General features: G+C 41.2%; 1 protein-coding gene across 1 annotated transcript in view; it reads right to left on the bottom strand.

Annotated features, from left to right (window-relative positions):
* ELOVL4 (ELOVL fatty acid elongase 4) overlaps positions 1-19,617 on the bottom strand; it is a 226,390-nt gene that overhangs the window by 144,895 nt on the left and 61,878 nt on the right. The window contains exon 2 of the mRNA XM_078648115.1: positions 5,650-5,837. Within this exon, the coding sequence (XP_078504241.1) occupies positions 5,650-5,837 (188 nt within the window). The remainder of the gene's footprint in view (positions 1-5,649; positions 5,838-19,617) is intronic.

Consider the following 19,617-nt stretch of genomic DNA (forward strand, 5'->3'; position numbering starts at 1 on the left):
CAAGGAGTCCGGTTGGAGGCCTATAGAGTTACCCGCCTCTGATTATGGAGTAACTGAAGGAAATGTTTTACAAGCTATTAGCAGGGTTCCAGGATCCGGAAACTTGAACATATCTTTTAATAAATTGTTTAAAATAGACAACTAGCTAAATTGAGTGCATTTCTAAAATTATCCTCGGTTACCCCTCAAAGGGGGAAGATGTGCTGATATTTATACATAATATATGCGAGATATCTAGAAATGCTCCCTACACCATCAAGCTTAAGAATGTTGACAGAGACAAACGTCTCAATATTTTTTCTCTGAACATCAGTTAATGACTACTGATGAACTTTATAAAATCATACAAACCGTACACGGAATAAACCTGTGTCACATTCACAGATTAACTGTTTACTTAAAGACTGAAAGAGAAAACAAGGGATTGTATGTATCATCGAATATTCTTCTTCTTCATTGATAGGCCTACAAACAATGGCATACATTTAAATAAAACAAGAATATATGCATAGTGCCATCAAACACATGTGCATACAATGTGATAGAACAGATCAAAAAACAAACATACATAAACTGATTTGTTACATTTGGAGAAAAAAAATATATGTATTTTTCAAAGCAAGAAGACATGAGTACCAAAGTCCACACATCTGCCAGGTGGAAGCTTTGCACATTCCAGATGCCTTGTGTTTCCTAACTAGTTAGTTTTTCAGATTGTTTTCAGCATTTACTTTTCTTTGAAGAAATTAATCCAGTTTCAGCTTTCTTCTGGGCAATTTCTCTTTTAGGTGGGCCTCAAATTTGATTGATGCATGCAACATATGTAATGTGTTTTTATGCCACACAGCTTTTTCACAATTGAGCCTGGTCAGTTGTTCTTCACAAAATTTACTAACCAGATGGTCTGTGAGTTAAGCTATACTCACAATTTTATACAGTCCATGGCAGCTCTGATTTCTTTTCAGCATTAGGCAAAAATAAATAAATAGATCTACTGCTTGTGATTTTCATGTGAGCTCATTCGCTAATTACATTTTTTGGAATCATCATCATTTCCTGGATGCACTACCACTCCGACACATTTTTTGTAGGTTATAATATGCACCAAGATTAGGGTTTCAAGACACTCCACTCTACTCTACGCCACACCATGCCACACAAGGTACTCCATGCCACTCCACTCTATGCCACCCTATACTATGCCAGCCCACACAATTTCACTCCACGCCACACCACTCCAAGCTACTATACTGCACATCACCCTAATCTAAGCTGCGGTACAACATTGCTTAAAGACATTGGCAAAGAGAATAGCTCTTAAGTAGGAGAAGCCTAGTGGTTTTGCAAATGCTTGGAAATAAGACATAGTTAGGAGTTTGTCACCCTATTTCATCTATGATCAATTTGTAATTTGCCATGTATTGTAGAAATCAGGGACAGGCTGTGACTGAGCTAGAGAAGCATTTAAACACTGTAGAGACAAATCATCCTCTGCCTCCCATGCGAACAAGGAGTCAAAATGGGGCACAAGAAGCAACCCACCTCAATCTTCCACCCATATCATTCCAGGTTTCAGATGCCCCAGCTTGAGTCACCTGGGGAGAAAAGTTACCCCTCCCAACTTTAGCACCCCACCTGTCATTGTCCCATGCCTCAGATGTGAAAGGGGGCAAGTGCAGCCAGCATCCACAATCCACATGACCAGTTGCAAAGGGATTTTTTTCCTCTACCAGACCATCATTTGCGCCACAGTTCTCTTGAGGCCCGATTCACAAAAGTAATCCGAGACAAAATCCTAACTTTACGACTTTTGGTATTCACAAAAGGCATTTAGGAGAAGTGAAGCTAGGATTCCTAACTTTACTACTCCTAAATGCCTTTAGTGAATACTGAAAGTTGTAAAGTTAGGATTTTGTCTCAGTTTGGGAGTAGTAAAGTTAGGAATCCTAACTTTCCTACTCCTAAATGTCTTTCGTGAATACCGAAGGTCATAAAGTAAGGATATTGTCTCAGATTTGTGAATTGCGCCCTATGATCTTACCCAGAGTAGGCAAATACTGTGGCCTTGCGCCATGGAAAGCATGATAGGCTAAGACCAACATCTTGAACAAAATTCTCTTGTTTGCTGCTAACCACAGCAGTGCAATTGATATGGTCCAACAAAGCCCTGTTGGCCCATATTAATTTGTCCAGGTCTGAGGCAATGCAAGTAACCAACAAAGTGCCTCAAGACGCCCAACCTGATTCCATGATTCCAATCATCTTTAGCCTCTGTAAGCCCTGCTGGCTTTCAATAACAATGATTTACTCACTACTATTCAAAGCAAACAAAAGGACATGATGAACGGAGTGCTGAAACTTTTCAGACGCTCACCCCCAGTCACAGGTCTGGGTTGAATCCATCATAGTTCTTTAGCTCACTTCGCCACCCCAGTTCAGACAAAGCTATATGCAAATCAGCCTTTAGACTGTGCCTCTTGGGAACAATCCAGCCCACACTGCCAAGCCATGTCTTACCTGGACCGGAAACAAGCATCCTGGGACCAGTTTCGGACTAACGGCCCTCATCAGCCAGGCTAGCTTGAATCCAGTGGCAAAGTGAGCAAGGGACCCACAAGGTACCCACGTCTGGGCATACCATGCCAACTTAGGGGGAACAAAGCAAACACAAGAAGATGGACAGGGCGCTGAAACTTTTCGGACACTCACCCCCAGTAACAGATCTGGGTTGAATCCATCATCGTTCACTACTATTCAAGCATGTATATCCTGGATATACCTGAAACTGAAACTCACATAGAAAGATATTGTGCTCACGTCCATATGCTATATACAAAAAAGTGGTCAAAGTTGTCTCCCAGTAGTGAGCGTGGATGGCATCACTCTACAGCTCAGACAGCAGCAGGTCTCTGAGCTTCTACACAAACAATAACTTCGTCAGAAACTAACTCATCCTGCTCAGCACAGTGCAGCTTCCTTCTAGTAGCTGGCATCAGAAAACTGTTGTGCAGGCACTTTTCTTAGTCCATCTTGAAGAAAGGAGTGTGTCTAAGATTCCTTGAGACCCAATAAACATCAGCACCCTGTTTCAGCAAAGGGCTCTAAAACTAATATAGATGCATGCAAACTCTCAGTGATCACAGTGAAAACCTGATGCACTCTCCACAAGCATTCAAATCCAACAACCAACTGACCAAGTTCAAGACATCTGTTTGCAAAGCACTCAGCAGCGCCATACAAGGCTAGAAGACAAGGAATGCAAGAAGGTGACGATGAGACGCTAGGACTTCTTCCATGATATTTCATGAGTGTGGAATTTCATCTGAGTTCCCATCTGCCAGATTACATTCCTTATAACATGTTCGCTTCTCATCTCTTGAAGCAACTCGGTCTCGGCCCAGTGATGCAGTGCAGATTAGCTTGGACTTCTCGGCTACAGTGACATCAGAAAACCACTTTGTTCACTCATCACCAATGAAAAGCATAAATTGCTAAATGTAAAATTCTACTAAATGCCATGAGCTGAACCAAAACATGGAGGACAATTTATACAAGGAACATCACTAGGGATTTGACAAAAGGCAGCCAATGACCTAAGGGTCTGACCCGAAGTAATCGCTGTGTATTTATTAACAAGTAAGGACTTTGGGAACTGCTTGATCTAAAAAGGGTCTACTCGAGAATAAGCACTATCTTCTCAACAGAGCCACCACAAAACATTACGAAGAAATCTTTCCAAATGATTCTGGTGAGAGAAGAGTATGGTACTGTAATCTAAGGGCTGGAGCCATAAGCAAGTTAGATAATTGTTAGTGTTCCTTATTTGTCACTTTGCTTACAAATCAATCACTAGTCTTGAAATTGTCATTCTTCACAAATAGGTACTTCTCAGAGAAAATAACGGTCCACTAGATTGGATCAGCAGCATGAAAAAAATGCAAGGAACCTTTCTTAAATTACAATAAAATAAACAGAAAACAATTGAATAAAGGGAACATATTGAAATGTAACTCACATTAAGCAGAGCTAGACAAGCTCCTCTACAGATGTCCATGTGTGAAGCTTTGCACATACTTCACTCCACATATGTGGTGGCCCAACTTGAAGAACAGAGTACACATACATATGTGGTCTATTAACTATTCCTCTATGTACAACATAAAGCAGCCTATAGGACCCAACATAATTGAAGCCTTCTTTCCTCCCTGCTGCAAATTATTCAGCTAAGCCTGGTGTCCTTCTGAGAGCCTACAAACTGCTCTGAACCTCTGCAAAAGTAAAGGGAGGAAGGATCGAAATGGGGTTTGACCAAAGACTCGCTCACACAGTTTCTTAGACTGGAGCAACCGGGACAGGGGCATACCAGAGAAGGACTAGCCACTTCTGCAGACAACAATTAGGATTAATTTGAGTCACCCTGATTTACTCATTGTCATGTTGTCCTTTTCAAATTTCATTGCAGATTGCAAACGAAGCTTGACCAAATTGAGAAAACTCTGCAAACAAATGAGAATAAGACAACAGTATTGTTTCAGGCCTGCTGGGATATTATCATAGGGCCTGAAAACCTGAGGGGCTCAACAAATTCCCTTGTAAAAGAAAGACCTTCAAGATAACCAAGTTGGTTTCACATTAGTGGTTTAGCTTCCTCATTACAGAGCAATATACAGGTGAAACCGATATTATGAAGATGAGGTTGTATGCGGTCATATTCCCAAGGGTTATTCCAGTGGCGTAACAAAGCTTGCAGAGGGACCCATGCAAAGTACATAGAAGGGAACCCCCATAATATGGACCCAGTCAGGAGTTGTCCAGCAAAGGTCCCGCCATCCGAGCACAGTGCTGGAGGGGGACCGTGGAGCTTGTGGCCCCCCCTTGCACTACAGGTGCTGCACAGGTTATTGTTATGCTACTGGGTTGTTGTTTGCAAGTAGGAGAAGGTATTCAAACACTCATGAATAAGGGAAGTGTGCAGCAGGTCCATTTTTACTCCAATGTTTGAAGTAATAGCTATAGCGATGCACAGTGATATATGTAATACCAATTCTATGCAGGGAGCACCTTGACTGTGAAGGGCTCCCTTGGCATTAGAAGGATTGGAACTCCCTGTCTAAAAGAGACACTTGCTTGATGACATGGAAAGGAACATAGAGATATGGACACTGAACCCATTACAGAGTTTTGGTTTATTCCAACCCCGACTTTGTTACCATCAGGGTTGGAGTAATACGATGCAGTTTGCAACAAAGAATTGGTAAATTCTTTGTAAAAAATACAGTCGAAAGTAGAGAAAGTGTCAACTGCATAGAAATAACCCAGTGATTTGACAATTCTGACTCTTGTATTGATGATTCATGTATTCTCGATATTGCTTTCATAAATATAAAAAAGAAATAAAAAAATGTTTCACAAGCTAATGGCAAAAACCAGCTCAATTATAATAGCTGTTGATGACTTTTGTAACAGAGCACACATGGTACACAAATGCAAGGCTAGTAACGACTTACAGTTATTGTGGTCTCCCTGAGATTGGGAAAAGGTAACGAGACTGCCACTACACGATGAACAGAATGAATCATCATTAACATTTGCAAAAGATACATGAAAACATCAATCTAAATTCTGCACTTTTGTCTCAATCGCACTAACCTCTTTGAAGATGAAGAAGTTAAGTATAACCATTCCAAAATTGTAGATTATTAGCAGGTAACGAAGCTGGAAGGGTTCTCTGTTCTTCATCCATACAGGGCCCAACCACACCACAAGAAGATAGAGAGTGCTTATAGCCAGTGTAGGCAAGGGTGACTGCATCAAAGGCCAATTTTCAACACGTTTATCTAGGAAATGAAATAAAGATTAGCAAATTACAAGGTATTGAGAATAAGTAACAAATAGGACATGCATTTTAAGTACCAGAGTCAAAATCCTTACTGTAGCAGTTATAACTTGAGGTGACATGTAAACAGTGTTAGATCCAATCAGGGACCTACCAGGGTTATCTATGGCTTCATTGCTTTTTGCCCTGTTTTGCAAATGTTAGTAATGTTTAACTAAAACTAATGGAAAGCTGTGACAAAATTTGTATGTGCCGATGATTTGCTCTATGCTCTAACAGCAAAGGTATTATCGAATATGTACTAGATATGTCGTCATTTGCTAAGATTCGGTGTGGACATGAAGTTCCACTGAAACAGTTTATTTATCAAATGACAAACTTGACATCACAATCTATATATATAAAAACGAAAGTATGTCTGTCTGTCTGTCCTTTATGCATTACTACACCATTCATCTGATCGCCATGAAAGTTTGGGAAGTTGTTGAGTACACTCCCGCGAAGGTTTCTGTCAAAAATTGTTTTTTTTAAATCGCCCCCCCCAGGGCCCTCAATCTTTCAAATACTGAAATAGACAGCGAATTTGCGAGCATCGTCGACAGTTATGACCCCCAAACGGATATCGATTGGTCAATCTACATCAGAAGCACGAAAGAAAAAGGTATTACAAGCTTCAGAAACTGACGAGCAACGGGAAGCAAGATTAGAAGCTGTTTGAATACAAACTGCTCAAGCCCGCTAGAATGAAACAGGAGAGCAACCAGAATCAAGATTGTAAGCCAATCGAGGACGCACTGCTGAAGCCACACTTAGAAATGTTTTCAAAACTAAAATGAATAAGTTTCAATAACAATGACACAATGTAAATTTAATGTTATCATAACGAGTTTCCTTGAATTTCCTTTCTTCTGAGATCGCAGCACCGTGCGACGGGTAAGCTAGTTGTATATAAAATGACGAGAATCAGCTAATTAGTTCTAGAAATAGCTAAGGAATTTACTATGCCTCACTGACTCATGAGGGGAGAACCCATCATAAAATATACATATTTTTCTGTACACACACAAACACACACACACACTTTCCAGCGCACAACCAATGTACTAGTGCGATTATAGCGCAAAGAAAAAAGGTGTGAGAGCCGGCTTGAATGATAGCCGACAGCTAGCGAACAGAATGTTGCCCTATCAAGCCACATGAAACTGGCAGTTACAGTTCAGAAACTCCCAACACTCAAGACACCTGTAAAATGTCAATCCTTGACTAGAGAGGACATATTTGCTCTACTGCGTCATCACAATGTGTCATGGGAGATATAACCTGTGAAAGCCAAAAAAATATAAGCATATAGACTTGAACCATTGTCAAAACAGTAGCAATAGAGTCTCCATTTTGAATTGTGCTTCTAGAATGGTTTCTAAAAAACATGCTGACTTTTGTTGAAAGTGACCACTTGAGGTAAATGTGAAGTTTTAATCTCTTGCTTGTTAATTATAAAAAAAATTCAGGAGCAGCAGGCACACAAGGCTGCCTTATCTCAGCTATGTATGGTTTGTGGCCTTGAACTTTAAAGAATCAAGAAAATAATTAGTTGTTTTGCAATGAATGTTCGGCCAGAGTATTCATTTGTGAGAATGGTGCTTTTTTAGGTTAGATACAAGTGACATATGGGTAGAATTATGACTTCTGCAATATGTAACCAAGATGCACCCTTCAGGTGAGAATAGGGTCTAGCATAAGGAATGTTGTTTGCAAACAGGCTTGAAAGTGAGATAAGAGGCGAACACAGGCCTCTTGTATGTCCTCACTGTAAATTTGCTTTGCTGATGATGAACTTATCTTTCCTTCTGAAATGTAACTATCTTTCCTTTGTTGATTGAATTTCTCAGCTGTGCATCAATAATGTGTTAGAAATTATAATACAAGGTTTTCAAACAATGAGTCCTGAGGCTCGCATCAATACGCGATCTTAAAACTTGACGAGATAGACGGTGGACGTAATAAGGAATGACAAAGTATCACGGCGAGGTGGCAATGTACGATCTTACGGCAGATCGTGCATTGCCACTTCGCAGTGATACTTTTTCATTCCTTATCTCGTCCACGGTCTATCTTGTATCGTCAAGTTTTAAGATCGCGTATTGAAGCGAGCTTCCGGACTCATTAGACCTTCCTTTTGCTTCATTGTGTGTAAACTGTAATTCCAAGGCACTTTATAACTCAGGCTTGTAACTTAACTGTCCTGAGATGATCCTACTATTGTTTTGAAAGGATCGAAATGTCGGCCAATGTAAACAGCAAGCACATTAATCCATTGTGTTAAAAGAAGTGCATTCACTGTTTCCACTAAGCTTTCTACAATTTAAATCTGACAAGCTACCCTTGTCTTGCCTGAAATGTCTTTGTCTTTTTGTACTGGTCATGTGTTTTTGTAGGATGCAGGACTGTGTCCCACTATATTGATGTGCTCTTGTTTTCCGGACTCCATTGTTTCATTAAATTGAATGTCCAGCTGGACACTCCCAACATAACACTGATTCTAGCCTATATTTATCGTTTGTATTTTTGCTTTGTATAAGGACCACTGTTTTAAAACAAAACTGATACCCAAGCTCATTATCTACCTTGTGGGTTCCCTTGTTCTTTTTCCAAAAAAGTGTTAGAAACTCTGACATGCTTGACATCAATAAGCGAGGATTCTTATTTTCTTATCCCAGTGCCTAGAATTACTGTTCTAAGCAAATGAGAAAGCTGTGCACGTGCAGTGCTATTAAAGTTTCGGTTTCTGTCATGTGTTTCCTTCCAGGTTAATGTAGAAGGTTAGAAAACGCTTGTGCAAAGGGGGCAAAATGCATTAAATGCAGAACCACTATGAGGGGAAATCTTTCATTCCTTGCATAGCAATATCACGATTTTGCTTAGTTTTCTTTACTAAACATTTTCAAGCTTAAAGTAGGCTCTTGGGCTCTGTTTCTTTGACAGACTCTGGTGCTCTTAGCCAGGAACTGCCTCCACTCAGCTGGAGTGGGAAAGTCGGCTACAATGGACTCCAAATGATGCCTGCCAAGTGCCAAGAGGTAAGGGCGAAGTTTCTCTGGGTAACTGGGGAAGACTATGGCCCAGTTTCTGTCTGTGCGATCAGATAAGACTTTGGGAAGCTGAATTGCGGAATGTCTGTGCATATTTTTTTTTTCAGCCAGTCTTAAAAAGGCATGAAGGTCTCGCGTCTAGGTAAGAAATGACAGATAGACTGGGCTGGGTGAATAGGCATGGATAAGAGAGGTTACTGATGGGTGTGTTAAAGAGGCTGACTGATCTAGCTGCCCAAACTCTCTGCTCACTTCACAGCTGCGACTAGAGAAAACCTGTACACAATACATCGAGAAGCTGAAGCTGGATTTAGATCGGTCATCACAGCACTGACATAGCAAGTGGTATTGGTAGCTAAGGTAAGTTACTGCAACGCCCCTAATTAAGAAAGCAAACATTGGGTACTGTTTATTAATAGTTTAATTTTACTAATTTGCACAGATCCTGCTATATTATCATGTAATCTTGATTTAAGCTCTGGCTTCTTTTCTATGTATACTGTTTACATTCCAATTTAGCAGAGGCCAGATGATGTGGTGGAGACCCCCAAAGGGTTTACCAAGTTACCTTCCATCATTTCGCAAACCCTCAAGAAAGAACTCAATACCCCGGACTTTGCAGATTGAAATGGTACAGTGACTCTGATTTGGACCTTCACTTGTTTGGTCATTATTTGAGAAGCAAGTGGGCTACATTGTTTAACATGTTCCCCTATTTTTATTGGGGGTAAATTATTGGCCACTATTAATGATTTACTGTTGCAGCTTAGTGAGAAGTTGGATAGGTTGGAGGGTGGAATCAGAAATGTAACCTCCTTTTGCCAGTAAGTAACTACTGAGAACTTGACCAGTGCTAGTTCTCTTAAGTCTTCTTTACTAAACCCTGAGCAGGCTAATTCTGTTAGTAATTCTGCCCTGATAGGATGCTACGGCTCAATCTGTGGCCAGTACTGCTCCAGGGCGGACCTTAGTGAGCACTGAGGCTGGTTGTGCACAAGAGATGTACCATGTGCCCTTTGTACAGACACCTGTTAAACAGTAAAAATTGTATTTTATTTAAATAAGCTTCTGCTCCCAGCCATTTTGCCCATCAGCTCCATTTTGTGTTTCTGCAGGGACTTTCATAAAGTCAGAAGTTACGTGTTCACTGAAAGCTGGTTGTACTGATAATGCTCACGTGCCACAGTAAGGAGTCCTGCCCTACCGAAGGGCCAAAGTGCACAGATGTCGAATATGTTAGCCCACCAACGCCTGTAACCTCCCTTGCCTATCTATGAAAGTGACGTGGGTAGGGGTCTACCAGCATTCCACAGTTCAGCATGTAAGCGTTGTGCAAGGTGTTGTGTAAGGGGTTGTGTAAGCGTTATGTAAAAATGCCATAAGAGGGTTATGTAAAGTGTGATGTAACCATGACAAAGGGGTTTTTGGTGAAATCCTATGGTACCCAGAATGTATAAAGGCACTTGCAGTCTCTGTATGACAGATCCATCTCATGAGATATAATACACTTGTGTTTTATTCCACTCCAGTGTCGATCCTCATTTACTGAGCCCGTAGACCAGGGGTGTCCCTGCACCAGTGAGACTGATAGGAATCTCACTTCTACATACCTATTATGGGCCATCTTTACTAGAGCCAGCAACTCTCTTCTGCTACACAGTCCCAGCCGTTAGAAATTAATCATATTGATTCCAGCACCATAATGCCCTCTTATGATTCTGTAATGATTAATCTCGCTCCTGCTTGCTGCCCCCTATGTGGCTGTCTTGGTTAAGGTTCCCCCCAATGAAATCGGATGTTAGTGAGGCCTCTGAATCCTTGAAGATAAAGGTTGTACACTGCCTCAGTTCTAACTGTCCCTTTCCACCTGATAGAGCACACAAAATTCTATTTAGTAGGAGTGTGGGATGGATTGGGCCTCTCCGTCTGCTCAGAATGTGGCCATATTTCCCCTGCACTTTTTTTATTGTCATGCACAAAGCCCCGAACACATATATTATGTTGCAAGGAATATACAGAGAGTGCCAATGCCCCAACCATCTTCTTACCCTGATCTGGCTGTGTCTAATAGACACCAGGTATTGAGTTCTTTAGAAGATAATGGTTGATTTAGCTGTAGCTGGCACCACGATATGAGGTATAGAGAAGATAATCCTGGGGGCACTTTGAAAGCCTTTGATAGTAATTGGTCCCACGATGACTCCTCATGTATCCTTGGGACGAAAACTACCCTTGCCACAGTTAAATATAAGTCTATCAACAACAGCTGTGATGGTAACAATAGCCTAAATTGCCTACAAGCCTATGTCCCATTAGTCACACTCTGAATGGGAGTTTATTAATTTGCAATTTGGATTGTGGGCGTGCTAATGAGTAAGTTAGGGAACGTCAATTAGTTCAATACCATATCTGGATTCTATGTGATCTCTATACAAGGAACTTGGTGTGTATGCCGGATATAAGGGGAGTGGGTTTCCACATATTTTCTGGATGCTATAGCCTCTCAAGCTGGCGGGGCTAAAGGGGGCTTCAGATTCTCAGCTCTAATAAGCTCTCTGTAAATGTGAAGAAGGTTTCATCAGTGGGTCCACACTCCCAACTGTGTGGTTGAATATAAAGGGGGGGGGGGGGTCGAGATTTGGTACTGGTACATTTTTACAATGATATTTCTGATGCTACACGTTGTAGAGTGCCTACAGAACTTGATCATGGCCTTGAGGCTTTTTTACATCCCATGTATTTCTGCCAAATGAATATTACGAAGTAATGAAATGGCATCTTTTTTAAGTATATCTTCCAGTTACGGAGGTGTGGTTGTGATAAGGGGGAACAAGTCCCATCATTTACTGGAAGAAACTCATCTACAGTTATTGATCATGTATTGGTATCAGCTTCGGGTAACAACATGTGCGGAACTCCTTGTATTGTACATTCAGCACTGAGTGATCATAATCCTATCATATTATCCTTCTTTTTTTGGGGTTAAGCAACATGAATCATTTCCTCCAGTAACACAAATTACCCCTACTCGGCCTAATGGTGTACGAATTAAGTGGGCTTGCATTGACCCCAATAGCATTTTACAAAAAATAGTACTAAGCAATTTAATAGAAAAAAGCTATTGTTTACAGGAGGATGTTTCTTTTAATTTGTTATTGGATAATTTTATCTATATTATTTGCTCTATTAACTCACATCTGATTCGCCCTTTGAAACTATACGGGAAAGCAATAGGGGATGGTACGATCATACTTGTACTCGGGCCTCTCGGTAATTGAAGCAAGCTTTACGCAGTTCCCCCCAGGAGATCTTGGCCACTAAGGGCCACATGTAGGTAGATAAATACCAGTCGGTAACGGCCGAAAATCTGTAAATTTGCCATTACTGACCGGTATTTAGCTTTCTCCAATGTAGGTGGGTATAAATAAGGATTCGGTAATTTACTGATTCGGTAATTTAAGGAATCGGTAAATTACCGAATCCTCAATGTAGGGAGCACTCAAGTGAGTGCATTTGTGATCAGAGGATTCGTTATTTACCACCAACTAAATGGTTGTAAATATCGAAAACCATTCAAAAAGCAAATTTGTGCTTTTTGAAAAGTGCAATGTGGCAGACATACATGCCCTATGTGTGCCACATGTGCACACATGCACGATTTAGGGGTGCAACAGGGTGTCAATGTGACACCCTGCCACCCTTGAATATGTTCCCCCTATTACAGATTCGGTATTTACCGAATCAGTGATAGTGAATGGCTTCCCATTCATTCCTATGGGCCTCCAGGCCCATAGGAATTAATGAGAATTACTGATTCGGTATTTACCGAATCGGTAATACCGAATATTACCGATTCGGTAAAATTTACCGAATTTTTATCTACATACTATTTACCGATTCTGAAATACCGAATCGGTAAAATTCGGTATTTTAGAATCGGTAAATAGGGATTACCTACATATGGCCCTCAGTCAGTCCATCAACAATACAAACAGGACTTGGTTGTTAGGAAGAAAACACTACAGGCAGAAGCACAGAATAAATTGGCTTTTGATGCAGAATTTAAGGGCACTCATTTATTTTGAGATACGGTCAATTCAACGTTTCTAAAAAATGACACCATCCTGTAGTTCTGTTCCTTTGTCCCTTGTGACGCTTGGGTGGCACATTTTTCAGAAATATTTAGACAGTAGTAGGATGGTGAAAGCGGAGTTTGTGAGGCGATGAATGAATGGGGATCTTTTCCACTGGACATCACCAATGATAATGTGATGTATTCCTATAGGTTCTGAATCGATCCCCCTATTCCTGACCCTATTCTGGTTAAACAAACCAACAAGTTAACTAACAGTCAGCCCATGAGGCAGAAAACCCCCATGATGCAGATACCGTTATCTGACGCAGTCACACTACGGCACAGGAACGTGTTATCTGATTAGGTCATAACGCTTGCGATCTAATTAGACAAGCGATATTCCTCCAGCCCCTGATAAGGCATACGGAGTTCTCATAACAAATCAAACCTATGACAACCTGGGCAAAACCCTGCGGCCATTGTTTTGATTTCACCGAGAACTTCAGCAAAAGAATGTGCTAACGAGCAAGTCGTATGACATCCTTATTGACGTATCTATGTCCATCCTTACGTCAATCTCGGCACCTTAAAGGTATAAATATTACCGATATTGCCCTATGCAAACACACGCGGTGGTGACGAGACGGAGCAGCCATACTTGCCGAAGCCCAGAGCAGAGCAGACCCCGCTGGCACAGCCCCGCCTTCCTGACGCGCTGAGAACGAGACGCGCTGATTTCTCCTGCCGAGAGATCCAGCACCGGCGCTTCCGGGTAGCCCTCGCAGGCAGCCTGGAATATCGAGACCAGAGAGAGAGATACCATCCCTCATTCAACCTAGATTCCAGGTACAGAACTGAATAACCCCTCACAGAGAATTCTTTAGTTATTTACTTGGCAAAAACAAACTTAACTTAAACTGTAACTTTCTATTCCCGCCCACGTATTAGGCTTAGGTCAGGTACACGGGGTAGGCGTATTTAGAAACACCAGTTGAGTACGTTTAGTCAAATGTATATGTGTATGTAATATATTTTATTCATTTTAAAACATCTCATGGCTTAGGAACCATATCAATGTTTTTACAGTATTATTTTATACTATTGCTTTTAATGTATGCACTTTACTTATAGCTATAAGTATTGCAATAATATCGATCCATTTCTCTTGTATGAGAAAAGAGACTGATCAATAAATAACACCTTTTTATTGAACACGCCCGTCTCTTCCTTTTCTCTACAATCTGATGAGACTAAGAATGCACGTACTGACTGAGTAAAATAAATTGCCTTTTGTTCACACGACTCTCGAGATATACTCTTGATTAGGGGAGAGCAAAGTTGTCATGTTCTATGGTTGTCAGAAACTAAATCCCTTCTTGTCTAATCAGGGAAGTTAAGTCCTTCCTGAACATTCGAGAAAGTTTCTAGTGAACTCTGAGCTAGCTGGCAAAACCCAAAACTTTAAGTCTAGTATCGACAGTAGTAGACCTAGTTAACGTCTGGCCTAGGCCTTTACTGCTGTAGGTATTATTTCAATGCGCAGAGCCTATTGGGATGATAGGAACTACACTACATGGCGCCCAACGCGTTTGGAAAGGGCGATAAAACTAACGTAAGACATTTAGAGTAACTCAGTCGTGCTTTCTCACTCAGACCCCTTTTCCCATAATACTCCAAAGACGTCTGGAGTGGGTGAAAGGTTATATCCGCCAGACCTCGCAGGAGGGAACTCCTATGTATGGTTCTTGGTATAAGTCAACGTTGAAGGATACACTGTTCCAAAATATTGTGCATCTAATCTTTGTTTCCATAAGAAACCTGATCTGCAAACAAACAGAATAACCATCCTGTCGGTAAAATGGTAGACAGTGATGAAGAAAGAGAGGCAGTTAGATTAGCAACTGAACTCGCGGCAGCAGATGCTACCATGCAAGAAGCAGACCCGGATATAATACTCATCCCGGTCATCAAAAGGAAATCTATAACCATAACACTTATAGAAAATGGACTGACACCTAGAGGTGGTACAGTCATATTCGTAATTGAGGCACACGAATATCGGCAGACAGAGGTATACTATTCATGGATAAATTTTCCAGCAGCATATCCTGTAACAAAGTACTTCCACTATTACAAAATAGAGGAACCTCCTGAAAATTACACTCCTTTCGAGGAGGTGGAAGTACCACTCAAATTTCAAGAGCATTTGCTCTTATTTGATGGCGCCCTAAAACATAATAATCACATCACCAGGCTCGGTCCTTTAGGTAGACCAGGTGCAACGTGGCCGGTCCTAGCCGGATACACACCACATCCAGACATCGACGGGATGTCTGCAGCTAACTTGCTAACACAGCTAAAACAATTAATAAAAATACATAGACAATTAGTCCAGTATGTGATGCGGACTTCAACAATTCAGCCAGCGATTAAACTCCCACAGCTGACCCCTCACCAGGGGAACACAAATGAAATTACACCACAGAACATCCAGTCCTGCCTAGGTAAAGTACCGGCTAAACGGGAACAAATACCATTCTGGCTAGCGCAGAAAATAACCCAAATAGAGGCGGTGTTTCCAGACACTACCCCGCTAGAAAAGCACAGGATTCTGACTATCTGTCTTCCAATGGGAATCGCACCACACATTGAGGACTGTGACACTTGGGGTACAGTCTTTGCTTCCATCTACACAAAAACGCACGGTGTTCCATCCATTTCGGTAATACCAGATGTGCTAAAACAAATTCAAGATGAATATGGTCCAGAACCCGCTTTAACTCTTGGTATGAAATTACTGAAAGACTTCAAGCAGGTCTCGGCTATATTATTAGCCAACATAAAAGGTGAAGCAGCAAACGTGGCGATCCGCCAGAGGTTAAAAGAGACAGATATAGCAGACCAACCAGCTGAAATTGCCAGAATCATAGAAAAATCCTATGAGGAACTAGGTAGAGATAGTTTAGGTGGAATACCAGTAAAACCGCAACTAATTGAAAGTCCTGAAAAAATATTTTTTAATAATAATTCTACATCACCAAAAAAGAACTGGGATGGAAACAAACAATCCAATCCTAAAGAAAAGAAATTCCAGTCCAGAGGAAGGTCTCCTAGGCGAAGAGAAAAATCTCCGAACCAAAGACACAGGTCACCTCAGAGTGACCCCTCTGGGAAAAGATATAACCTTAGAAATAGGGATAATATAAAAAAGCCTGATAGATATCAAGACATTGATACACGTCCCTCTCAATCTTTTCAGACTTCCTCGCAGAAATCGGAAAGAAGAGGACGATCAGAACAAAGAGAAGAGCACGCCAAGTCCAAAGAAAAGGAACCTGCTCAGCTAAAAAAGAAATTACAATTTCCAAAAAAGAAGGTAGCCAGCATTAAAATAGTTAACAATGCCGAGAATACTGAGGACACAACTGAAAAACGGAGAATGGGCTCAGACAATGCTAGACAGCGCAGCAGAAGTGAGCATAGCTCGCAAAGTCCTTATGAATCATCTGGAGACAGTGGACACGAATGAATATCTTCAAGTGGAAACTGCGGACACCAGAGTTAGCAAACCTCACAAAATATACGAAATAACATTGCGTATAGAGGGGGATAAGACTAGAAAAATAAGGGGACTATTTTGGGATAATCTCTCCAAGGGCTATGATATCCTTCTAACTGAAAAAGACTGGCCACCAGAGTTTGACAGGGAGTGCCCTCATGGCGAAGAAATAATTATGCCTGCCTTCTCAAATCAAATTCCTATTCATAAAAAATACACACTTGCTAGAAAGTGGGCAGTGGCTCTAGCTCCTGCTTTATATAAAAATCACGTGGGATGGGATGAGGACTCTCCTCCTCATAAAATCCAGTTAAAATCACAACCAACTGCACAAAGGCAGTACCCAATTAAGCAAGAAGCTAAAAAACAGGTAAATGAAATACTAGATCAGCTAGAATACCAGGGGGTGATTGAAACTTGCACCTCACAGATGAACAACCCTTTGTTTCCGGTCTCCAAACCAGACAATTCATTGGATTACCGACACCTTAACACATGTTGCAAAACTTTTGCAGTGCAAAACTCACATAGTGCTGCACTAATGAATAACATAGTGCGCAAAAAATACAAAACAACATTAGACATCTCTAATGGATTCTTTTGTCAAAACATAGCACCAGAGAGCAGATATTTAACTGCATTCTCAATAAATGGCACTCAAAAACAATTCTGTCGGATAGCCCAGGAGTACAAGAACAGCCCGGGGGTATTCTCAGCGAGAGTAACAGAATTACTACAACTATATGATGATGAAGCATTATCTTATGTCGATGACATATACTTAACAGATGATGACTTGGAGACTCACTTGAAAAGAGTGAACACCATAATACTTGGGTTCGCAGCAGAGGGTTACAAATTCAACTTTAAAAAATCCAGAATTGCCCATCTGACAGTCCTGTTCTTAGGATATGAATTATCAAGCGAAGGCAAAAGCCTGGCTGACAATTTCCTAGAGAAATGTGCCGTACTCCAAGCACCTAGAACACTAAAAAACTTACAGTCAATTCTAGGCTTCCTAAATTTCGGAAGAACACACATTGCAAATTACGCAGAAAGGGTCAAACCCCTTTATGATCTGATAAAACCCGATTTTAAAAGATCCAATTGGACTCAAATACACACAGAAATTTTGAGATCCCTACAAACAGACATGCTAATTAAAACAAAATTAGAAACTCGTGATAACACACGCAATCTTGTGATTCGAGTCATCCCAGGGAGATGCGGATTCACATACCTGACCTCTAATGAGGGAGAAAAGGTACCAATTGCATTCAAATCACACTTGTACACTAAGGCTGAAATGAAAATTAGCCCAACGGAAAAAATTCTTACCGCAACACAGACAGCTATAGCAAAAGAACGAGCCCTGGCACAAGGTAAACGAATAATAATCGTGACACCGATACCAGCCCTAGAGGCTGTAACAAAAGCAAGCATTCCAAATGCTAAAGCGCTCCATCCGAGATGGATACAATGGGCTAATTCTCTTGCTGCAACAGACGTGGCGTACGAATTTGATCCTTACTTAAAAACACAAGAATTTCTCCAATATGAATTTGAATGTCCTCCGCCGACCGAAATTTTGCCTCTAGAACACTACGGCTGTATAATATATACAGACGGATCAGCACAACCCGCGGTGGAGGGTAAGCAAGCTTACAGTGCTGCGTGCGCGATCGTTAAAGGTCGCTGGCACGAAGGAAAATTTAAACCAGCAATCACTAAAACACAATCTTTAGGAGATTGTACAGCTCAGCGAGCTGAACTACTGGCATTCAAGATGGCGCTTGAAAATACCGATCGAGAATTCCCCACACTCATAGTGTGCGATTCGTATTATTGCGTTCAGTCTTATAATGAATATTTGCAGATCTGGCTTCAGAATGGTTTTAAGGATGCAAAAGGAGGCACAATCAAGCATAAAATGCTCTGGGAACAAGTAGTTCTTTTACAAAAAGAACTACCAAAGACTCACGTGATTCATACGCTGAGTCATCAACGTGATGGCGTTCACGTTGCAGGGAATTCATTGGCTGATGAGGCCGCGAAGGCAGCTGTGCAAACGGCTTCCGTAGCGGCCATCACCCGGTCAAAAACAAAAATAGACAGCGAAATATTACAAGCTGTCAGCGCTTCAGAAAAGGATTCGATAGAAACACTCCCGAAAGGCTTTCCAGTAAAATACTCATACATAACTGATGCAAACTCCGTCCCTTTTGCTCGAATCCCTGGAGTGGGGGATAGGGTGATTCCAAACATGGACAGGAGAAACTTGTTAATCGCAGACGCACATATGGGCGAGGGTCTCAGACACCTAAAACTAAAAGATTCTCTGGAAGAATTACAATCACGGTACTGGTGGCCAGGCATTAGCCTGCGTCACACCATGTTTGTAAAAAACTGCCCAAACTGCAACAGAGATCGCAGTGGGGAGAGAAACAGTTTAATACCTCGTCGTGTTACTCAAGAAAAAATCAAGAGTAAAAAAGAAGGCTTGCGATTAACATATACAGGCTAGTTTACACTTATAATGTAGATCACCAGCACTCGGCTGACGTCTGGACTGTTATACAAAGATTTGCGAGTCTAAATGGCATATACGCTAAGAGCATGCTACGTTTGACCATTGTTTTCACTCTAGCCCTCCAGCCTGATGGGAAACATGGCCAAATGAGCATAGCACAGCGGGAATCTTCTCACTTCCTTCCTGAGGGATACGGGATGGTGTAAAGAAAAAACCAAGGCATAAAGCAATCTATAACGGAAAGGATATTAGGTTCGGGAGCTGGGTGGGTCAAACATCTAATAAGTGTCCAACGTAGTCTAAATAACTTGCCAAGAAATTCTCTGAAGGGATTCAGTGCGTACAAATTATTATTTGGAACTAGGATGTTGATCTCTGACATTGATAGTCAGACTTCAGTGGTGAAAGAAAAAAGCTTTGATATCAAAGACCGTTTGGCTATTTTGCAGGACTTAAACAAAACAAGAAAAGACCTGAGCAACATAAAATTGAAACAACAGCCAACAACCACTGAAGAACCACCACCTG

The sequence above is a fragment of the Lissotriton helveticus genome, chromosome 6, assembly GCF_964261635.1.
Source record: "Lissotriton helveticus chromosome 6, aLisHel1.1, whole genome shotgun sequence".
NCBI lineage: Eukaryota > Metazoa > Chordata > Amphibia > Caudata > Salamandridae > Lissotriton > Lissotriton helveticus.